Raw genomic sequence first — 24,129 nt, 5'->3', positions numbered from 1 at the left:
CTTCCTCTCTGGCAACTAAGAAGGACACCTGTATCTTTGTAGTGACTGGGTGTATTGATACATCATCCAAAGTGTAATTAATAACTTCACCATGCTCCAAAAAATATTCAATGTCTGCTTTTTTCATTTTTACCCGTCTATCAATAGGTGCCCTTCTTTGCGAGGCATTGGAAAACATCCCTGTTCTTTGTGGTTGAAATTCATTGCTCCACTGAGGGACCTTACAGATAATTAATTGTATGTGTGGGGTACAGAGATGAGGTAGTCATTAAAAAAATGATGTTAAGCACTGTTATTGCACACAGAGTGAGTCCATGCAACTTATTATGTGACTTGTTAAGACATTTTTTACTCCTGAACTTATTTAGGTTTGACATAACAAAGGGGTTGAATACTTATTGACTCAAGATATTTCAGCTTTTAATTTTTAATGAATTTGTAAACATTTCTAAAAACATAATTCCCCTTTGACATGATGGGGTATTTTTTATAAGCCAGTGACACAAGATTTGACACAATTTGAATCCATTTTCAATTCAGGCGTTAACTCAACAAAATGTGGAAAAAGTCAAGGGGTGTGAATACTTTCTGAAGACACTGTACATGGGGTTAATACAAAAGGTGTGACAATTAGAGAGGAAGTAGCCTGAGGACCTGTGAGTCCCATTATAAATATAGGTTGTATAAATTACAGTTTGAACTAATCACATTCAGATGATATCCCTTCAAATAGTAACATTAGCACCTACGGCAGGATGTGTCCACACAGAACACCAACAGATTATACTTCTATGTGTTAGATGCATAAGATACACCAGAACTAGCCTGTATGCTCATACTGTGTATAACATCTAGAAAAGTAATGTCAGGAAATGTTGTATCATATAGAAATACCAAGCGTGTTACAGAGACAGTAAAACAGATGAAATATAGCATAGCCTACATAGTGTCATTTGTAATTGTATTGTACTGTACAGTGTTAGGAATGGGAGGCTCTAGAAGCCAATTTTATCCTCATATAGAGAGAGGAGGAGCAGGATGCCCCAGCCAGACAGCAGTCCTACGTTCTGCAGCAGGAACATGAGCCAGGGCCTACGGTTGTCCACATGGACCATGGTGGGGAGCTGGGGGATGAGGATTAAGACAATCAAATGCATTTAACTCATTGTTCAAAATATATCATATTTATAGAGCGAATTTGGCATTTCTGAAAGGAATAGGAGCAACTGTGTCATAACTCGGGGTCAGAGTTCTTCCTGGTCAGGTCACATGGCCAGGAGATGCTAAAGGCCCAAGTCAAAGCAATTGAACTATTCGTGCGACAGATTCTCATTTGAAAAGAACCACCAAGAAGCTATTCCTCCTATCCTGTTTGAGAATGAGGTAAAACTAGCATACTAACCATATCAGCCAGGCCCACGTACAGGAAGAGACCAGAGGTGATGGCAGCGATCCACTGCTTGGTGGCCAGGTCAGTAGAGATGGTGAGGGCGATGTAGAGACCGATGAAGGATGTGAGGGCACTGGCCACGTTCAGCATCAAGGCCTTCTTCACTGACACCCCGCTGTGCAGCAGGATAGCGAAGTCACCTTGGAGATGGAGAGAAAGGAGGGGTATAAAGGGATGACACTGGTGATCAAATGTCGGTCTTAGATTGATGTCATTGGAAAGATTGTGTGAATTAGAAACAGAGCCAAATGACTAAACTGTGTATCTGCTAATCATCTACCTTTCATCTATTGCTATTAATCTATTCTAATACTTTATTGTTTGAAATGAACAATAATCTTCTGAAATCAAACAAATCTAACTAAATATAAATATTGAGTTCGATTTGTTTGATTTCAGAAGATTATCTTTCATTTCAAACAATAAAGTATTAGAATAGATTATATATACTGTATATATATATATATGGCTGGACCTTATTCTCAAGAGCCTTTTTCAACATGGCCAACTAAAGGAATCAGTCGGTGCTCCACTCACCCAGTTCGTGAGGTAGCTCATGACAGAACACAGCCAGAGACGTGGCAAGACCTGACTTCCAGGAAACAGAAAAGGCCGCTCCAATAGCCAGGCCATCGGCAAAGTTATGTATCCCGTCCCCTATGGTAACCATGTAGGGTAGCAGATGCTGTTCTAGTGGAGGGGAGAGACAGAAGGGAAACTCAGAGAGAGTCTAAATAAGTCAATTCAAAATGCAGCTATTGTTAATAATTGTACATATATATTTGTAAATACAGAAAATACTGTATGACTACATGACCAAAAGTACTGTATGTGGATACCTGCTCGTCGAATATCTCATTTCAAAATCATGGGCATTAATATAGAGTTGGTCCCCCCTTTGCTGCTATAACAGCCTCCACTCTTCTGGGAAGGATTTCCACTAGATATTAGAACATAGCTGTGGGGACTTGCTTCCATTCAGCAACAAGAGCATTAGTGAAGACGGGCACTGATGTTGGGCGAGTAACCCTGGCTCGCAGACAGCGTTCCATTCATCCCAAATGTGTCCAATGGGGTTGAGGTCAGGGCTCTGCGCAGTCAAGTTCTTCCACACAGATTTCCCTTCATTGGAACTAAGGGGCCTAGTCCGAACCATGAAAAACAGCCCTAGACCATTATTCCTCCTCCACCAAACTTTACAGTTGGCATATTGCATTGGGGCAGGTAGCATTCTCCTGGCAACCACCAAACCCTGATTTGTCAATCGGACTACCAGATATTGAAGCGTGATTCATCACTCCAGAGAATGCATTTCCACTGCTCCAGAGTTCAATGGTGGAGAGCTTTACACCACTCCAGCCGACACTTGGCATGATGATCTTAGGCTTGTATTGGGCTGCTCGGCCATGGAAACCCATTTCATGAAGCTCCCGACGTACAGTTCTTGTGCTGACGTTGCTTCCAAAGGCTGTTTGGAACTCGGTAGTGAGTGTTGGAACCAAGGACAGACGATATTTACGTGTTACACGCTTCAGCAGACGGCGGGCCGTTCTGTGAGCTTGTGTGGCCTACCACTTTGCGGCTGAGCCATTGTTGCTCCTAGATGTTTTCGCTTCACAATAACAGTACTTACAGTTGACAGTGGCATCCTTTGACGGTGCCAAGTTGCAAGTCGCTGAGCTCTTCAGTAAGGCCATTTTACTGTCAAAGTTTGTCTATGGAGATTGCATGTCTGTGTGCTCAATTTTATACGCCTGTCAACAACTGGTGTGGCTGAAATAGACGAATCCACTAATTTGAAGGGGTGTCCACATACATTGTATATATAGTGTGTATATACAGTTGAAGTCAGAAGTTTACATACACTTAGGTTGGGGTCATTAAAACTCGTTTTTCAACCACTCCACACATTTCTTGTTAACAAACTATAGTTTTGGCAAGTCGGTTAGGACATATACTCTGTGCATGACACAAGTAATGTTTCCAACAATTGTTGACAGATTATTTCACTTATAATTCACTGTATCACAATTCCAGTGGGTCAGAAGTTTACATATACTAAGTTGACTTAAACAGCTTGGAAAATTCCAGAAAATTCTGTCATGGCTTTAGAAGATTCTGATAGGCTAATGACATAATTTGAGTCAATTGGAGGTGTACCTGTGGATGTATTTCAAGGTCTACCTTCAAACTCAGTGCCTCTACACTTGGCATCATGGGAAAATCAAAAGAAATCAGCCAAGACCCCATTAAAAAAATTGTAGACCTCTACAAGTCTAGTTCATCCTTGGGAGAAATTTCCAAACACCTGAAGGTACCACGTTCATCTGTATAAACAATTGTACACAAGTATAAACACCATGGGGCCACACAGTCGTCATACAGCTCAGGAAGGAGACGCGTTCTGTCTCCTAGAGATGAGCGTACTTTGGTGCGAAAAGTGCAAATCAATCCCAGAACAACAGCAACAGATCTTGTGAAGATGCTGGTGTTACGGTGCGTGAATGAGGACCCAAAAGCGAATTAACGTAAACAGAGCTTCTTTAATAACAAAACAAAACGTAGGCTCAGATGGACCGGCAGGTTCCGACAGGACAGGACAAGGTTGCAGCAAACATGACGATAGTCTGGTTTAGGCATGAACTACACAAACAAGAATCCGACAAGGACAGGAGCAGGAACAGAGAGAGATATAGAGACCTAATCAGAGGGAAAAAGGGAACAGGTGGGAAAAGGGGTGACGAGGTAGTTAGGAGGAGACAAGGCACAGCTGGGGAAAAGAGGGGGAGAAAAGGTAACCTAACAACGACCAGCAGAGGGAGACAGGGTGAAGGGAAAGGACAGAAACAAGACACAACATGACAGTACATGACAGTACCCCCCCACTCACCGAGCGCCTCCTGGCGCACTCGAGGAGGAAACCTGGCGGCAACGGAGGAAATCATCGATCAGCGCACGGTCCAGCACGTCCCGAGAGGGAACCCAACTCCTCTCCTCAGGACCGTACCCCTCCCAATCTACTAGGTACTGATGACCACGGCCCCGAGGACGCATGTCCAAAATCCTACGGACCCTGTAGATGGGTGCGCCCTCGACAAGGATGGGGGGGGGGGGAAGACGAGCGGGGGCGCGAAGAACGGGCTTGATACAGGAGACATGGAAGACCGGGTGGACGCGACGAAGGTATCGCGGAAGAAGAAGTCGAACTGCGACAGGATTAATGACCTGAGAAATACGGAACGGACCAATGAACCGCGGGGTCAACTTGCGAGAAGTGGTCTTAAGGGGAAGGTTCTGAGTGGAGAGCCAAACTCTCTGACCGCGACAATATCTAGGACTCTTAGTTCTACGCTTATTAGCAGCCCTCACAGTCTGCGCCCTATAACGGCAAAGTGCAGACCTGACCCTCTTCCAGGTGCGCTCGCAACGTTGGACAAAAGCCTGAGCGGAGGGGACGCTGGACTCGGCGAACTGAGATGAGAACAGCGGAGGCTGGTACCCGAGGCTACTCTGAAAAGGAGATAGCCCGGTCGCAGACGAAGGAAGCGAGTTGTGGGCGTATTCTGCCCAGGGGAGCTGTTCTGACCAAGACGCAGGGTTGCGAAAAGAAAGACTGCGTAAGATGCGACCAATAGTCTGATTGGCCCGTTCTGCTTGACCGTTAGACTGGGGGTGAAAGCCGGAAGAGAGACTGACGGAAGCCCCAATCAAACGGCAAAACTCCCTCCAAAATTGAGACGTGAATTGCGGACCTCTGTCCGAAACGACGTCTGACGGAAGGCCATGAATTCTGAAAACATTCTCGATGATGATTTGTGCCGTCTCTTTAGCAGAAGGAAGCTTAGCAAGGGGAATAAAATGAGCCGCCTTAGAGAACCTGTCGACAACCGTAAGAATAACAGTCTTCCCCGCTGACGAAGGCAGTCCGGTGACAAAATCTAAGGCGATGTGAGACCACGGTCGAGAGGGAATGGGAAGCGGCCTGAGACGGCCGGCAGGAGGAGAGTTACCGGACTTAGTCTGCGCGCAGACCGAACAAGCAGCCACGAAGCGACGCGTGTCATGCTCCCGGGTGGGCCACCAAAAGCGCTGGCGAATGGAAGCAAGCGTACCCCGAACGCCAGGGTGGCCGGCTAACTTGGCAGAGTGAGCCCACTGAAGAACGGCCAGACGAGTAGGAACGGGAACGAAAAGAAGGTTCCTGGGACAAGCGCGCGGCGACGGAGTTTGAGTGAGTGCTTGCTTTACCTACCTCTCAATTCCCCAGACAGTCAACCCGACAACACGCCCCTCAGGGAGAATCCCCTCGGGGTCAGTGGAGGCTACTGAAGAACTGAAGAGACGAGATAAAGCATCAGGCTTGGTGTTCTTAGAGCCCGGACGATAAGAAATCACGAACTCGAAACGAGCGAAAAACAGCGCCCAGCGCGCCTGACGCGCATTAAGTCGTTTGGCAGAACGGATGTACTCAAGGTTCCTATGGTCAGTCCAAACGACAAAAGGAACGGTCGCCCCCTCCAACCACTGTCGCCATTCGCCTAGGGCTAAGCGGATGGCGAGCAGTTCGCAGTTTCCCACATCATAGTTACGTTCCGACGGCGACAGGCGATGAGAAAAATACGCGCAAGGGTGGACCTTGTCGTCAGAGAAGGAGCGCTGAGAAAGAATGGCTCCCACGCCCACCTCTGACGCGTCAACCTCGACAATGAACTGTCTAGAGACGTCAGGTGTAACAAGGATAGGTGCGGATGTAAAACGATTCTTGAGGAGATCAAAAGCTCCCTGGGCGGAAACGGACCACTTAAAGCACGTCTTGACAGAAGTAAGGGCTGTGAGAGGAGCTGCCACCTGACCGAAATTACGGATGAAACGACGATAGAAGTTCGCAAAGCCGAGAAAGCGCTGCAGCTCGACGCGTGACTTAGGGACGGGCCAATCAATGACAGCTTGGACCTTAGCGGGATCCATCTTAATGCCTTCAGCGGAAATAACAGAACCGAGAAATGTGACGGAGGAGGCATGAAAAGAGCACTTCTCAGCCTTCACAAAAAGACAATTCTCTAAAAGGCGCTGGAGGACACGTCGAACGTGCTGAACATGAATCTGGAGTGACGGTGAAAAAATCAGGATATCGTCAAGGTAAACGAAAACAAAGATGTTCAGCATGTCTCTCAGGACATCATTGACTAATGCCTGAAAGACAGCTGGAGCGTTAGCGAGGCCGAAAGGAAGAACCCGGTATTCAAAGTGCCCTAACGGAGTGTTAAACGCCGTCTTCCACTCGTCCCCCTCCCTGATGCGCACGAGATGGTAAGCGTTACGAAGGTCCAACTTAGTGAAAAACCTGGCTCCCTGCAGGATCTCGAAGGCTGAAGACATAAGAGGAAGCGGATAACGATTCTTCACTGTTATGTCATTCAGCCCTCGATAATCTATGCAGGGGCGCAGGGACCCGTCCTTCTTCTTAACAAAAAAAAACCCCGCTCCGGCGGGAGAGGAGGAGGGGACTATGGTACCGGCGGCAAGAGCTACAGACAAATAATCTTCGAGAGCCTTACGTTCGGGAGCCGACAGAGAGTATAGTCTACCCCGGGGGGGAGTGGTTCCCGGAAGGAGATCAATACTACAATCATACGACCGGTGTGGAGGAAGAGAGGTGGCCCTGGACCGACTGAACACCGTGCGCAGATCGTGATATTCCTCCGCCACCCCTGTCAAATCACCAGGCTCCTCCTGTGAAGAAGAGACAGAGGAAACAGGAGGGATAGCAGACATTAAACATTTCACATGACAAGAGACGTTCCAGGAGAGGATAGAATTACTAGACCAATTAATGGAAGGATTATGACAAACTAGCCAGGGATGGCCCAAAACAACAGGTGTAAAAGGTGAACGAAAAATTAAAAAAGAAATGGTTTCGCTATGATTACCAGAAACAGTGAGGGTTAAAGGTAGCGTCTCACGCTGAATCCTGGGGAGAGGACTACCATCCAGGGCGAACAAGGCCGTGGACTCCCTTAACTGTCTGAGAGGAATGTCATGTTCCCGAGCCCAGGTCTCGTCCATAAAACAGCCCTCCGCCCCAGAGTCTATTAAGGCACTGCAGGAAGCTGACGAACCGGTCCAGCGTAGATGGACCGACAAGGTAGTGCAGGATCTTGAAGGAGAGACAGGAGTAGTAGCGCTCACCAGTAGCCCTCCGCTTACTGATGAGCTCTGGCTTTTACTGGACATGAAGTGACAAAATGACCAGCAGAACCGCAATAGAGACAGAGGCGGTTGGTGATTCTCCGTTCCCTCTCCTTAGTCGAGATGCGGATACCTCCCAGCTGCATAGGCTCAGCACCCGAGCCGGCAGAGGAAGATGGTAGTGATGCGGAGAGGGGGGCAACGGAGAACGCGAGCTCCTTTCCACGAGCTCGGTGACGAAGATCAACCCGTCGCTCAATGCGAATAGCGAGTTCAATCAAGGAATCCACGCTGGAAGGAACCTCCCGGGAGAGAATCTCATCCTTTACCTCTGCGCGGAGACCCTCCAGAAAACGAGCGAGCAAAGCCGGCTCGTTCCAGCCACTGGAGGCAGCAAGAGTGCGAAACTCAATAGAGTAGTCTGTTATGGATCGATTACCCTGACATAGGGAAGACAGGGCCCTGGAAGCCTCCTCCCCAAAAACAGATCGATCAAAAACCCGTATCATCTCCTCCTTAAAGTCCTGATACTGGTTAGTACACTCAGCCCTTGCCTCCCAGATTGCCGTGCCCCACTCACGAGCCCGTCCAGTAAGGAGAGATATGACGTAGGCGACACGAGCAGTGCTCCTGGAGTAAGTGTTGGGCTGGAGAGAAAACACAATATCACACTGGGTGAGGAACGAGCGGCATTCAGTGGGCTCCCCAGAGTAACACGGCGGGTTATTGATTCTGGGCTCCGGAGATTCGAAAGCCCTGGAAGTGGCCGGTGGATCGAGGCGGAGATGGTGAACCTGTTCTGTGAGGTTGGAGACTTGGGTGGCCAGGGTCTCAACGGCATGCCGAGCAGCAGACAATTCCTGCTTGTGTCTGCCTAGCATCGCTCCCTGGATCTCGACGGCTGAGTGGAGAGGATCCGAAGTCGCTGAGTCCATTCTTGGTCGGATTCTTCTGTTACGGTGCGTGAATGAGGACCCAAAAGCGAATTAACGTAAACAGAGCTTCTTTAATAACAAAACAAAACGTAGGCTCAGATGGACCGGCAGGTTCCGACAGGACAGGACAAGGTTGCAGCAAACATGACGATAGTCTGGTTTAGGCATGAACAACACAAACAAGAATCCGACAAGGACAGGAGCAGGAACAGAGAGAGATATAGAGACCTAATCAGAGGGAAAAAGGGAACAGGTGGGAAAAGGGGTGACGAGGTAGTTAGGAGGAGACAAGGCACAGCTGGGGAAAAGAGGGGGAGAAAAGGTAACCTAACAACGACCAGCAGAGGGAGACAGGGTGAAGGGAAAGGACAGAAACAAGACACAACATGACAGTACATGACAGCTGGAGGAAACAGGTACAAAAGTATCTATATCCACAGTCCTATATCGACATAACCTGAAAGACCGCTCAGCAAGGAAGAAGCCACTGTTCCAAAACCGCCATAAAAAAGCCAGACTACGGTTGGCAACTGCACATAGGGACAAAGTACTTTTTGGAGAAATGTCCTGTGGTCTGATGAAATGAAAATTGACCTGTTTGGCCATAATGACCATCGTTATGCTTGGAGGAAAAAGGGGGATGCTTGCAAGCCGAAGAACACCGTGAAGCACGGGGGTGGGAGCATCATGCTGTAGGGGTGCTTTGCTGCAGGAGGGACTGGTGCACTTCACAAAATAGATGTCATCATGAGGCAGGAAAATATGTGGATATCTCAAGACATCAGTAAGGAAGTTAAAGCTTGGTCGCAAATGGGTCTTCCAAATGGATGATGACCCCAAGCATACTTCCAAAGTTGTGGAAAAATGGCTTAAGGACAACAAAGTCAAGGTATTGGAGTGGCCATCACAAAGCCCTGACCTCAGTCCTATTGAAAGTTTGTGGGCAGAACTGAAAAAGCGTGTGTGAGCAAGGAGGCCTACTAACCTGACTCAGTTACACCAGCTCTGTCAGGAGGAATGGGCCCAAATTCACCCAACTTATTGTGGGAAGCTTGCGGAAGGCATCAAGAAACATTTGACCAAAGTTAACAATTTAAAGGCAATGCTACCAAATACTAATTGAGTGTATGTAAACTTCTGACCCACTGGGAATGTGATGAAAGAAATAAAAGCTGAAATAAATTATTCTCTTTACTATTATTCTGACATTTCACATTCTTAAATAAAGTGGTGATGCTAACTGACCTAAGACAGGGAATTTTTACTAGGATTAAATGTCAGGAATTGTGAAAAACTGAGTTGAAATGTATTTGGCTAAGGTGTATGTAAAGTTCCAACATCAACTGTATACATATATATAAATAATGGTGTGTATAGACAGTATGGACAGTATATGAACAGAAGATATGTGTACAGCAGTAGTTATATAGGATGAGTTTTGACTAGAATACAGTATATACATATGGAGTGGCTAAAACAGTACAGTTGTAAACATGATTCAAGTGACCAGTGTTCAATTACTATGTACTGTAGGGCAGCAAAAAAGGTAATGTATCATTGTAAATTATATTATAATTTACAACGATGACGGGGACATTTGGGTTGTACCTGCAGCTAAAATGTTTTATCCCTTTAGCAAATATCCCTTTTTAACTGTTCATTAGAAAAGAACACAGCTCTCTTGTGCACCTTACTCTTCGTCACACTGAATGTGTGTAAACATTGACTAGACTTGAGACTTGACTCGCACAGTAAGTTTACAGTTTGACAGCTTGACATTGTAGCTACTTCCTGAATGTCAAACCTTGACCTATTTTTGTATTATTATTATTATTATTATTATCTTTGCTACTCAGTCATGTCACGACTTACTTTAACACATTTCTTAGTCTATATTGTATATTATTGCGTATCTTTTTCCAAACATTCACATAAAAAGAAAAAGGCTTTCCTGTGCAAGTGACCAATAAACTTTGATTAGATGTAATGTCTTGTGAAAAGGTTGTAAGTAGACCCAGAAGACTTTCTTACCTCTTGAGTGTTGGTTTTGTTCTGGAAAGGCTTTCTCTGTGTCATTGCTATCAACCTAGCAGGATCAGAATATTACAGAATAATAACACCTGAATTAAAGCAGTGAAAGGGTTAGTGAGGGAAAAGATGTTCAGAAACATGGATAGTAGAGACGTAAGACTACATGCTGTGCCAGGTAAAAATATAGTCTTACTATGAAACCGGCTTTTCAGTCATGGATCTATGTCTGACTCAGTTCTCCAAGAGAGAGGTTAGAGGGTTTACAACCTACTAAGTCTGCCTGTGAATAACTGGTACAGAACCTACCAGGTCTGTCTGTGAATAACTGGTACAGAACCTACCAGGTCTCTGTGAATAACTGGTACAGAACCTACCAGGTCTGTCTGTGAATAACTGGTACAGAACCTACCAGGTCTGTCTGTGAATAACTGGTACAGAACCTACCAGGTCTCTGTGAATAACTGGTACAGAACCTACCAGGTCTGTCTGTGAATAACTGGTACAGAACCTACCAGGTCTGTCTGTGAATAACTGGTACAGAACCTACCAGGTCTGTCTGTGAATAACTGGTACAGAACCTACCAGGTCTGTCTGTGAATAACTGGTATAGAACCTACCAGGTCTCTGTGAATAACTGGTACAGAACCTACCAGGTCTGTCTGCGATACAGACTGCTTGTTCTTTTTGTCCTGCAGGTACATCTGCAGGACTTTACCATGGTCACAGTGATGGGGCTCAGACTCCACCTGGAAACACAATGAGACAATGTGCTCATAATATCATATATTTTGATTGCAGACAGCATAGAACATGTATCTACTGTTATTACCTAACAATTATCACATTTTGGAACCAGTAAGACCTGACTAATTTATGTGACCGAAGCATTGCACTTCATTAAAAGTTTATTGCAAATATAAGTGTGGGAGTTTTTTTCACCATGGATCCACTGAACCAGTAAGCGGACAGAACAGTGGGGTTCAGAAAAGAAGATAACATTTCGAAACAGAGTGAAATTGGGAGGTACTACCTGAAATTGTCCAATAAGGTCACAGATTTTTGTTTCTTGATGCAAACATTTTGCTACGTTGGGCCCTACTAAACACAGACCAGGGTAATAGACACTACTTACCCCATGGTGATGCGGAGCATGGTGCGTGGTGATGATGGAGAAAATAGTCTCCATGAGATAGAAGCAGTAGATGCCAGCCATCAGCACCAGTATCTTATAGATGTAGTCTGGAACCTCCTCTGAGTGGCTGTGGTCTGTTCCTTCACTGTGAACATGGAGGCCTAGGAACTGAATCAAAAGAGGAAACACGGTCACAACACGGTCAGACACAGTCAGCCCAATGTCATTATAATGACAGTGTTATGACAGTGTTATGTAACCTTTATGACGGCAATACACAGGGAAGGATAAAACCAAATACTGGTGATGCAATCAACCTGTGGGTCAATTACTCTGAAATGGCCTCCTTCACATGCCACTGTTCTGACAGATGAATGTTTAGAGTGGAGACTGGTACCTATCCACCATATTGCTTTCACCAATCATGTCCTCTCAATAGGTAGTTGTTAAGGAGAGAAGAGGGGGATAAGAAACAATTTCGGCACCATTGGGACACAGGGTTATGTTACTCTCATCATTGGTTTTGTAATGACCGAAGATTCCCCGAAGCAACATCGGCCCATTTCTCGGTTTGTCCAATGAGAGGGTGTCGTTTCAGTTCCTTAATCACATTATTTTACACTGTAGCTGAGGATAGGGTGTGACAGCCTGCTAATATGTCGTCCTGTGATGTTGGCATGGATCTAAAAGGATTGAGCTACAGGAACAGGAAGTTCTGGATCTCCTTTAGAAGAGTCTGTCTGCCCTGGGGGAAATTAGCCAACTAAACTCAACTCCACAATGTACGATGCAGTTGATTGGCAACAATGTCATGTGTAAATGCAAGCTATTCTTTGGGTGCTGAAATCAGTATTTCTTGATAAAAAACATTTTATGTGAAGTCGTAGCTCCAGTCCGCCCACACTAGTTGCAGCACAACTCCATCGTATATTGTGGAGTTAAGTTTAATCAAAGGCCCTCAGACATCTAGATGATCATTGGGTTAAAGGCCCGGTGCAGTCAAAAACTGGATTTCTGTGTTTTATATTTATTTCCCACAATATGTGGTTGGAATAATACTGTGAAATTGTGAAAATTATGACAACGGCCATTTGGTGTAAGAGCTGTTTGAAAAGACCCCCTGAAATTTCAGCCTGTTTTGGTGGGATGGAGTTTTGGCCTTCCATGGTGACATCACCATGCAGTAAATTAGTTAACAGAGTTTCAAACCTCTGGCAATAACGGCTAGTTTTCACCCTCCCAACTCAGACCACTCGCAGACAGTCCTAGCAAAATTCTTGCTTGAGAAATTGCTTTGTTTAGAATATATTTCTTTATATTTTTTTGTACCATTTTAATTTAAAATAATCACAGTAAGGTACTAAATTGTTACCTAGAAATGATTTGATGTTGAGATAAAAACGGCTGCATTGGACCTTTAATCATAACACTTCAAGGAAGTGTTGAGGAGAAAGAGGCCTGGCTGGCCAGATTGTGATGTTGCGTGTGATGCGCTGCTGGTACAATCTAAAGGGTAATGCTGCTGAACAATAACCAGATGATACCTGATGATATACCTGTTATGCTATAAAGTGAGTATAAAGTCTAAATCCGTGTTTTTTCCCACATTGTCCATTCCAGGCACAGTTCCAGAAACTATGATGGGTGTGTAACCAGGCCAGCACAATACAGCTCAGCTTGAATCAGCTGGGCTCGGTAATGTGAATATGGTACTGTGGTGCTCACCATAGGCAGGAGGTGCAACAGGGCATCCCCAGTGAGGGAGCCCACGGCCAGGCTGACACAGAACTGGATGATGAGCTGGAAGACACTACTACAGGAAGTACACAGCAGCACCACAACGCCAACCACAGCGGCCAGACAGATCAGAAGATTGGCAATGGTGGCATACACATACTCTGTGGAGAGAGAGAATTAACATTACTGGGTTCAACGTATACAGTAATAACAGGACTTAAGCAAATCAGTCAGTCAAGCCATGAAAGGTATGTTAGATGATAATATATTCCACATACTGTGGATGTTACCTAATGATAACATCCATCTATACTGAACAAAAATATGCAACATGCAACAATTTCAAGTTAAAGTTCATATAAGGAAATCAGTCCATTTAAATCAATTCATTAGGCACTCATCTATGGATGTCACATGACTGGGCAGAGGCGCAGCCATGGGTGGGTCTGGGAAGGTATAGGCCCACCCACTAACCCAATGGGGAGCCAGGCCCAGCCAATCAGAATGAGTTTTTCCCCACAAAAGGGCTTTATTACAGACAAAAGTACTCCTCAGTTTCATCAGCTGTCTGGGTGGCTCAGATGAACCCACAGGTGAAGAACGCAGATGTGGAGGTCCTGGGCTTGGCGTTACACATGGTCTGCGGTTGTGAGGCCAAATTCTCTAAAACAACGTTGGAGGCGGCTTAAGGTAGAGAAATTAAAATTTAATTATCTGGCAACAGCTCAGGTGGACATTCCTGCAGTCATGCTGTTTAATCAGCTTCTTGATATGCCACACCTGTCAGGTGGATGGATTATCTTGGCAAAGGAGAAATGCTCACTAACAGGGATGTAAACAAGCATGTGCACAAAATTGAAGAGAAATAAGCTTTTTGTGTTTAAGGAACACTTCTGGGATCTTTTATTTCAGCTCATGGAACATGGGACTATCACTTTACATGTTGATTTTATATTTTTGTTCAGTATAGTTTAAAGTTTGGAGTGTTTATATTTATGAACATAGTAAATGTATCGGTGCAGAGTCTCACTATCATTCCCTTTTCATTAAAAAGTAAATAGTGACGAATGGGCCTTTCTGTATCAAAAGGAGAGGAGTGAGTGTTGAATAGAGTGTGTACTATAGTAGTCAATCAATCACATATATTTTATAAATCCCTATTAACATCAGAAGTTTACATATATCCATCCTAAACTCCCAAAGAGCAAGCAATGCAGAGGCAGAAGCATGGAGCTAGGACTGTAGCAGTCCACTCACTCTCTATGGTGCTGAGCTGGTCTGATGGTCCAGTGGGGGGAGAGGTGCTGTTGCAGGCCCCACTGAGGATCTGCTGGACCAGGGCTGGGCTAAGCCGGGCCACGTCATACCTGGACAGGCTAGATCCATTCAGCCCATGGATCTTTACCAGTTCCTCTGGGCTGAAACATGTCTATATGGAGAAAACAGGGCTGAAACACATCTACATAAGCAGGAAATGCCAACAACGAACAGTCTAACTCATATTTATGCATTAAAAACAAATAATAAAAGAAAAGCATTGTAAGTTTTAGTTTTGTAAAGTTGGCGTGGGAGAGGTGGATTTCTTTTTGTTATCGATCAAAAATGACAAACATTCTGGCATTGACAACTTAGATGGAAAGCTACTGAAGAGGGTAGCTGACTATAGCCACTCCTATATGTCATATCTTTAATCTAAGCATACAGGAAAGTGTGTGCCCTCAGGCCTGGAGAGAAGCCAAAGTCATTCTGCTACCCAATCAGAACTATCAGCTTGTGTGTAAACTATCAGCTCTTAACAAACTGTTGCAAACAAATGCAATACTATTTCTCTGTAAATAAATGTACGTTCAGCATGCTTATAGAGAAGGGCACTCAACATGTACTGCACTGACATAAATGACTGATGATTGGTTGAAATAAATTTATAATAAGAAGATTGTGGGAGCTGTACTGTTAGATTTCAGTGCAGCCTTTGATATTATTGCCAAAAACCTGTTGTTGAGAAAAACGTATGTTTTATGGCTTTTCAACCTCTGCCATATCGTGGATTCAGAGCTTTTCTTCTAATAGAACTCAAGAGTTAGTTTTTATAGAAGCCTCTCTCTAATGTAAAACATGTATGGTATGGTATACAGCAGGCAGGTCTCTAGGCCTGCTATTCTTTTCCATTTTACCAATGACCTGCCACTGGCATTAAACCAAGCCTGTGTGTCCATGTATGCTGATTATTCAACCATTTACGTGTCAGCAACCACAGCTAATGAAGTCACTGAAACTCTTAACAAGGAGTTGCAGTCCGTTTTGGAATGGGTGGCCAGTATTAAACTGGTCCTGAACATCTCGTAAACTAAGAGCATTGTATTTGGTACAAATCAGTCCCTAAGCTCTAGACCTCTAGCTGAATCTGATAATGAATGGTGTGACTGTTGAACAGGTTGAGGAGACTAAATTACTTGGCGTTACCTTAGATTGTAAACTGTCATGGTCAAAACATAGATTCAATGGTTGTAAAGATGGGGAGAGGTCTGTCCATAATAAAGAGATGCTCAGCTTTTTTGACACCACACTCCAAAAATCAAGTCCTGCAGGCTCTAGTTTTTTCTTATCTTGATTATTGTCCAGTCATGTGGTCAAGTGTTGCAAAGAAAGGTCTAGTTAAGCTGCAGCTGGCCCAGAACAGAGCGGCACATCTTGCTCTTCACTGTAATAAGGGCTAAGGGCACTGTAATGAGGGCTAATATAAATACTATGCATTCCAGTCTCGCTTGGCTAATAGTAGAGGTGAGACTGACTGCATCACTTCTTATTTTTATAAGAAACATTAATGTGTTGAAAATTCTACATTTTTGCATAGTCAACTTACAGCTCTGACACACACACTTACACACCGGACATGCCACCAGGGGTCTTTTCACAGTCCCCAAATTCAGAACAAAGTCAAGAAAACTTACAGTATTATATAGAGATATTATTGCATGGAACTCCGTTCCATCTCTTTGCTCAAGTTAACAGCAAACCTGGTTTAAAAAAACAGATGAAGCAATACTTCACGGCACAACGCCTCTCCCCTATTTGACCTAGATATTTTATGTGCATGTATTGATATGTAGGCTATGTCTGCCGTTTTTAAATGGATGTAGTTCTGTCCTTGAGCTGTTCTTGTCTGTTATTGTTCTGTATTATGTCATGTTTCATGTTTTGTGTGAACCCCAGGAAGAGTAGCTGCTGCTTTCACAACAGCTAATGGAGATCCTAATAAAATACCAAATACATAGAGGAAACAGCGCTGAAACATGTCTACATTGAGGAAACAGCGCTGAAACATGTCTACATTGAGGAAACAGCGCTGAAACATGTCTAGATTGAGGAAACAGCGCTGAAACATGTCTACATTGAGGAAACAGCACTTAAACATGTCTACATGGAGGAAACAGCACTTAAACATGTCTACATGGAGGAAACAAAGATGAAACAAGTATACATGGAGGAAACAGGGATGAAACACATGTACAGTGGCTTGCGAAAGTATTCACCCCCCTTGGCATTTTTCCTATTTTGCTGCCTTACAACTTGGAATTAAAATAGATTTTTTGGGGGGGTTGTATCATTTGATTTACACAACATGCATACCACTTTGAAATATGCAAAATATGTTTTATTGTGAAACAAACAAGAAATAAGACAAAAAACAGAAAACTTGAGAGTGCAAAACTATTCCCCCCCTCAAAGTCAATACTTTGTAGATCCACCTTTTGCAGTAATTACAGTTGCAAGTCTTTTGGGGTATGTCTATAGAAGCTTGGCACATCTAGCCACTGGGTTTTTGCCCATTCTTCAAGGAAAAACTGCTCCAGCTCCTTCAAGTTGGATGGGTTCCTCTGGTGTACAGCAATCTTTAAGTCATACCACAGATTCTCAATTGGATTGAGGTCTGGGCTTTGACTAGGCCATTCCAAGACATTTAAATGTTTCCCCTTAAACCACTCGAGTGTTGCTTTATTACTATGCTTAGGGTCATTGTCCTGCTGGAAGGTGAACCTCCATCCCAACCTCAAATCTCTGGAAGACTGAAGCAGGTCTCCCTCAAGAATTTCCCTTTATTTAGCGCCATCCATCATTCCTTCAATTCTGACCAGTTTCCCAGTCCCTGCCGATTAAAAACATTCCCACAGCATGATGCTGCTGCCACCATGCTTCACTGTGGGGATGGTGTTCTTGGGGTGATGAGAGGTGTTGGGTTTGCGCCAGACATAGCGCTTTCCTTGACAGCCAAAAAGCAACATTTTTGTCTCATCTGACCAGAGTAACTTCTTCCATATGTTTGGGGAGTCTCCCACATTCCCTTTGGCGAACACCAAATGTGTTTGCTTATTTTCTTCTTTAAGTAATTGCTTTTTTCTGGCCACTCTTCCATAAAGCCCAGCTCTGTGGAGTGTACGGCTTAAAGTGGTCCTATGGACAGATACTCCAAACTCCGCTGCGGAGCTTTGCAGCTCCTTCAGGGTTATCTTTGGTCTCTTTGTTGCCTCTCTGATTAATGCCCTCCTTGCCTGGTCTGTGAGTTTAGGTGGGTGGGCCCTCTCTTGGCAGGTTTATTGTGGTGCCATATTCTTTACATTTTTTAATAATGGATTTAATGGTGCTCCATGGGATGTTCAAAGTTTCAGATATTTTTTTTATAACCCAACCATGATCTGTACTTCTCCACAACTTTGTCCCTGACCTGAGCTGCTTGGTTTTCATGGTTCCCCTTGCTTAGTGGTGCTGTAGACTCTGGAGCCTTTCAGAACAGCTGTATATATACTGAGATCACGTGACACTTAGATTGCACAAAAGTGGACTTTATTTAACAAATTATGTGACTTCTGACGGTAATTGGTTGCACCAGATCTTATTTAGGGGCTTCATAGCAAAGGGGGTGAATACATATGCACACACCACTTTTCTATTTTTTTCTTGTTTTTCTTCTTTTAAACAAGTGATTTTTTTTCATTTCACTTTGTGTATGTCCATTACCTGAAATCCAAATAAAAATACATTTTAATTACAGGTTGTAATGCAACAGAATAGGAAAGATATCAAGGGGGATGAATACTTTTGCAAGGCACTGTATATGGAGGAAACAGGAATAAAACACATCTATATGGAGGAAACAGGGCTGTAACACCCTATAGTGCACTGTTTTGGGCACTATGAAGGGAATAGTGTGCCATTTGGGACACAGTCAGATACAGTATTTGGATGAGTAGACAAGTATATTAATTGAATAATTAATTTGCATTTCCATTTTACATTGATGCACTGCACAGCACAGCATTTACAGCTATTATTTCAGCTATTCAGCTATTTCATCTTTATTTAACCAGGTAGGCTAGTTGAGAACAAGTTCTCATTTACAACTGCGACCTGGCCAAGATAAAGCAAAGCAGTGCGACAGAAACAACAACACAGAGTTACACATAAACAAAGGTACGGTTAATAACACAATATAAAAATCTATGTACAGTGTGTGCAAATGTAGAAGAGTAGGGAGGTAGGTAATAAATGGGCCACAGAGGCGAAATAACACTGGAGTAGTAGATGTGCAAGTAGTGATACTGGGGTGCAAAAGAGCAAGAGGGTAAGTAATAATATGGGGATGAGATAGTTGGGTGTGCTATTTACAGATTCACTGTACCTGTACACAGCCATCGGTAAGCTGCTCTGACAGCTGATGCTTAAAGTTAGGGAGGGAGATATAAGACCCCAGCTTCAGTGATTTTTGCAATTCGTTCTAGTCAATGCCTTAAATGAACACTCCTTAATGACTAAAGGAAAGATGTCATTGGGCATTCATTCATCTCTTGTGGAAAGACTATGTAAACATAAATGGTACATCTGACCAAATTACACAAGATTTTAGTTCTGGGTTTAGTTTGAGATTAGGCATTTATAAAGTGGGGACCACTTTTACAAGTGACATGTCATTATGCCTCAGCTGTGCTCCTTTTCATTCAAGTTCTCCAATAGAGATGTTACCATGGAGGGAATCCTATAGCTCCCAATAGCTCAGGCAATCTAAAGCACATCTAATGCTCATTACAACACACAGGAGGAGCAGCATACACCAGGGGTTTAGCAGTTTGATAATGAATCAGAGTGAAGGAGTGTGGGTGGGTTTGTGTGTGTGTGTGTGTGTGTGTGTGTGTGTGTGTGTGTGTGTGTGTGTGTGTGTGTGTGTGTGTGTGTGTGTGTGTGTGTGTGTGTGTGTGTGTGTGTGTGTGTGTGCTGTGCCTTTAAGCCCCCGAAGAGAGAGTGAAGCTAAGGCCTTGACCTAATAACCCACCAAAATAATCACCCATCAAGCACTGAGGTGGTTCAGTATAATAATGACCCACCAAGCACTGAGGTGATTCAGTATAATAATGACCCACCAAGCACTGAGGTGATTCAGTATAATAATGACCCACCAAGCACTGAGGTGATTCAGTATAATAATGACCCACCAAGCACTGAGGTGATTCAGTATAATAATGACCCACCAAGCACTGAGGTGGTTCAGTATAATAATGACCCACCAAGCACTGAGGTGATTCAGTATAATAATGACCCACCAAGCACTGAGGTGATTCAGTATAATAATGACCCACCAAGCACTGAGGTGATTCAGTATAATAATGACCCACCAAGCACTGAGGTGATTCAGTATAATAATGACCCACCAAGCACTGAGGTGATTCAGTATAATAATGACCCACCAAGCGCTGAGGTGGTTCAGTATAATAATTACCCACCAAGCACTGAGGTGATTCAGTAAAATAATGACCCACCAAGCACTGAGGTGATTCAGTATAATAATGACCCACCAAGCACTGAGGTGATTCAGTAAAATAATGACCCACCAAGCACTGAGGTGATTCAGTATAATAATGACCCACCAAGCGCTGAGGTGGTTCAGTATAATAATGACCCACCAAGCACTGAGGTGATTCAGTAAAATAATTACCCACCAAGCACTGAGGTGATTCAGTATAATAATGACCCACCAAGCACTGAGGTGATTCAGTATAATAATGACCCATCAAGCGCTGAGGTGGTTCAGTATAATAATTACCCACCAAGCGCTGAGGTGGTTCAGTAAAATAATGACCCATCAAGCACTGAGGTGGTTCAGTATAATAATGACACACCAAGCGCTGGGGTGGTTCAGTATAATAATTACCAGGTCCCAGCTGCTGATGTTCCTCTGGTGGTACCCCTCCTCGTGACTCTGTCTGAAGGCTGCACTTCCACCTCGATCCCCCCAACCACTCTGAGCACCTCGACCCCCGCTAGCGGTACTGTGGTGACTATGATCATCATGACCATGGTCATTGTTGTGTCCATCTTGATCTCCATGTTCATGATCGTGTTCCTCTTTGTGGATTCCACCCAGTTGCAAGCTCTTCATAATACCTTCCAGCTCTACAGAGATGAATCAGAATGATATGATTGGTGGTAATGTATATAGCAGGCCATTGGGGAACAGCAGGGGCGAAACTTTGGCTTTAGAAGTGGGGGGGACATATTTTTTTTGTATATATTTTTTTTCTTCAGTCAGATTAACACTCCAAGAGCCTACCCGGCACCTTGGAGTCGTCAGCATGGTCCTAAAGCACACTGTTGCCTCGTTTTGTATCACATTCCAATGATAAAACTGGGGGGAACATGTCCCCCCCGTCCCCAGTGAAAGTTGCGCCCCTGGGGAAAAGTAATACATGGGGTAATGTTAATAACATAGCCCCTCAAGGGCAACATGCTAAATAAATGATGAATTATGTATGACACAACATGGATGAATGAGTAGGTTGAAGTACAGGCAGGAGGATGACATTACATGGCAGTGTAATAAAACTAAAACTAAAGAATAAGATCAAAATGATTCCTACTAATAGGAATAGTCACTTGTTATGAGGTAATATGACAGAAATAACAACATTAAAGGGTTATCGTACGGTACCATGAATTGTGATGTTGTCAGAGCCGAAGCGGTTGAGTATGAAATCCAAAAAATACTCTTCTTCAGGTAGTGCTCTGGCTGTCATGCAGTCACCTCGTAAAGCATGGTAGACTATGTATCCAAACACCACATCTGTGTTGTGAGGCTCACCATCACTAGTTGACGCGCTGCTCTCCTCTAAGATGTCTTGACTAGTGAGACAGTGCTAAATGACCATGATAACAAGACAGGACAGACTTACACTGTTGAATAGAAATACTTTGTTGAGACAAATTAACTATTTAGAAAACAGGTCAGTATATACAGTATTTTGCTATTCTTCATTATAAACCGGGTAGTTCCAGCCCTGGATTCCGATTGGCTAAAATGCATGGCATATGAGACAATATACCACAGGTATGACGCAATCTCCTGGTTTACTGTTCTAATTACGTTGGTAACCTGTTTATAACAGCAATAAGGCACCTCTGGGGGTTTGCAGTATATGGCCAATTTAACACGGCTAAGGGCTGTAGCCAGGCACTCTGCATTGTTAAAATTTTAACAGCCCTTAGCCGTGGTATATTGGCAATATACCACACCCCCTCGGGCCTTATTACTTAATTATTACACATCAGCTCCAACCTGGTCGTACTGCTGATCAGGCTTGTAGTGCTTCTCCATGTTTCGGAGCAGAGTCTCTATCCCACTGCTCTCCATGTCTCCGTGTCCATGCCCATCCCTGTGCCTGTGTACGTGGTGGTCATGGCCTGTGATTTCCTGGATGAGGTGGTCATGGCCTGTGATTTCCTGGATGAGTTGGTCCGTCTCATCCCCCCACCTCCCTGCCCTCACGGCAGAGCAGGCCTCGGTGGGAGAGCTGAGGTAGAGGTGGCATCCTGCCGCTACTCTGAAGAAGGCCTCGTTGTGAAGGAGACCACCAGTGCTGGTAAAGTTACCCACCAGCTGGTCTACTGACTGCACAGAGAGGCACTAGAAACAAGCTTCAGTGTTACATGTAGATTATTTATGTACTAAGGACAAATATAGGTCTAATTTATAAGAGAAAACAAACGTAAGGTCTTATTGTTTTGTCATTATGACCACAAGCTAAAGGAAAGGAGTTTGGGTTGGTTTGACTTGGGTGACATTTTCTGATCTTTAAGAGCAGAGTATACTCTAGGACATACAGTGACTTTGTACAGTATCATAATGTAGTTAATGGTCGGAATCTACCGCACATCCCAAACCGACTAGTGAATGTGCTGGAGGCAAAATGCAAAACTGGAGGAACAGGAAAAAGTCTCCACACATTTTCAGTCAGATGTAAATGTATTTTAGAAGAGGCTGAGCTTGATGCAGGTCGGACTGACTGAAAGAAATATGAAATAGAATTTCAGAAATGTAAGGAAAATAGAATGCCTGATCATTAAGATACAATTTAAACAACCTGCACAGCGAAGGTTGATACAACCAAGACGTTCAAATGAATTGGTGATGTAAAAGAAAAGCATTAATATAAAATATTATATTGGGTGTATGCTCATTGTAATAGTCATATAGAAGGCTATGCTAATACTTGTAACCCAGCCATAGGCCATTTAAGCCTAAGACATTGTTCTATAATATCTACTACCCTGTTTTAGTGTTGGTTTTATGTCATTGCAATAGTAAGAACATAATGGTCGGGATAAATGTTGTTACAAAAATCGGGTACAAAACAATCTGCAATGCTGACGTCGTGTAATATCTCTCTGTGTAATAATAACACGAATCATTATTGTTTTTAATCTATAATACAGTAATAATAACAATATATATATGTTTTAAATATTATGGAGCAAGCTTTAACTTTATAATTGCTCAGTGCTCAAGATATATGTATCAATAAAAATAAAAATATACTCTGTCAGGGACAGATAAATAAAAAAAATACGGATATATTTTAGCTATTGGTCTAACAAAGAACTGTGACATACTGCTACGTACAGTGTAGCAAGCTTTAACTTTAAAATTACTCAGTGCTCAAGATATATGTATCAATAAAAATAAAAATAAACTCTGTCAGAGACTGATAAATAAAAAAAAATACGGATATATTTTAGCTATTGGTCTAACAAAGAACTGTGACTGTACGTACAGCGTAGTCTCCAGTAGTGTAGCGCACCGCACAGCACAGTAACAGGTGCAGAATGGACCTCGACCTTTCCTAAAGCGCAAGCTGTAGCGAGTGTAGGAAAAAAGTTACCTTTTCACACGACACACCAGGGCACTGCACACGCTTCTCTAACAGTTTGAAAAAGGAGCGAAGTGACATTTCATCCAGGTATTCCTCTCCTGGCGACACGAGCTCCACCACTTTGTCATATACATCCACAGGTGAATACCACGCATAGCTGAATAGGTTAATACTCAGACATAAGAGAATAACGAGGAAATACTTATATGTAGTTTCCATTGTTTTATCAATAAAGATAAAATACTCTATAAAAAATTATCAAAAAATAAGTGCTAAAACAGTGAGTTTAGTCGATGAGTTGTTTCCCGAGTGGCGCAGATCATTCCACGCGCGGTTTTTAAGTTCATCATACAGGTAGGTCTCTCTATAATTACGAAGTTAGAGATTTCATCGACCTGTAAGCTTGCCTTTGATTGGTCCAGAGGCGAGGTGTGCTTCTCTACCATTCCATAAATAAGT

The 24,129-nt window shown here is 43.6% G+C and overlaps 1 protein-coding gene across 3 annotated transcripts; it reads right to left on the bottom strand.

Annotated features, from left to right (window-relative positions):
* Nucleotides 1-411: 411 nt before the first annotated feature.
* On the bottom strand, nt 412-24,129 carry LOC110488050 (zinc transporter ZIP4). 3 transcript variants are annotated; one of them, XM_021560020.3, is made up of 12 exons: nt 23,680-24,129; nt 22,077-22,424; nt 21,453-21,657; nt 20,676-20,917; nt 14,732-14,903; nt 13,463-13,635; nt 11,738-11,905; nt 11,256-11,351; nt 10,606-10,660; nt 1,988-2,140; nt 1,403-1,590; nt 412-1,124 (listed from the first exon to the last, which is right to left on the bottom strand). In XM_021560020.3, the coding sequence occupies exons 1-12, from the start codon at nt 23,887-23,889 to the stop codon at nt 996-998; spliced, it is 2,139 nt and encodes a 712-aa protein (XP_021415695.3). In that variant the 5' UTR covers nt 23,890-24,129; the 3' UTR covers nt 412-995. The 3 variants fall into 3 exon arrangements, with proteins under 3 accessions (XP_021415695.3, XP_021415696.3, XP_021415697.3); XM_021560021.3 differs by having other exon boundaries at nt 21,603-21,657; nt 23,680-24,075; XM_021560022.3 differs by lacking the exon at nt 23,680-24,129 and adding an exon at nt 23,572-23,663.

The sequence above is a fragment of the Oncorhynchus mykiss genome, chromosome 30 (assembly GCF_057628025.1).
Source record: "Oncorhynchus mykiss isolate SJ-2025 chromosome 30, ASM5762802v1, whole genome shotgun sequence".
In the NCBI taxonomy this organism is placed as follows: Eukaryota; Metazoa; Chordata; class Actinopteri; order Salmoniformes; family Salmonidae; genus Oncorhynchus; species Oncorhynchus mykiss.
This window is presented reverse-complemented; position numbering and strand designations above follow the sequence as displayed.

Bases quoted from the DNA above. Each gene is read 5' to 3' on its own strand.
- LOC110488050 (XM_021560020.3), bottom strand. From the start codon at position 23,889: ATGGAAACTACATATAAGTATTTCCTCGTTATTCTCTTATGTCTGAGT. The intron at 20,918-21,452 runs GTACCGTACGAT...TCATCTCTGTAG, and splicing joins TGACAACATCACAATTCATG to AGCTGGAAGGTATTATGAAG. The intron at 11,352-11,737 runs GTAAGTAGTGTC...TTGTGTTTCCAG, and splicing joins ATGCTCCGCATCACCATGGG to GTGGAGTCTGAGCCCCATCA.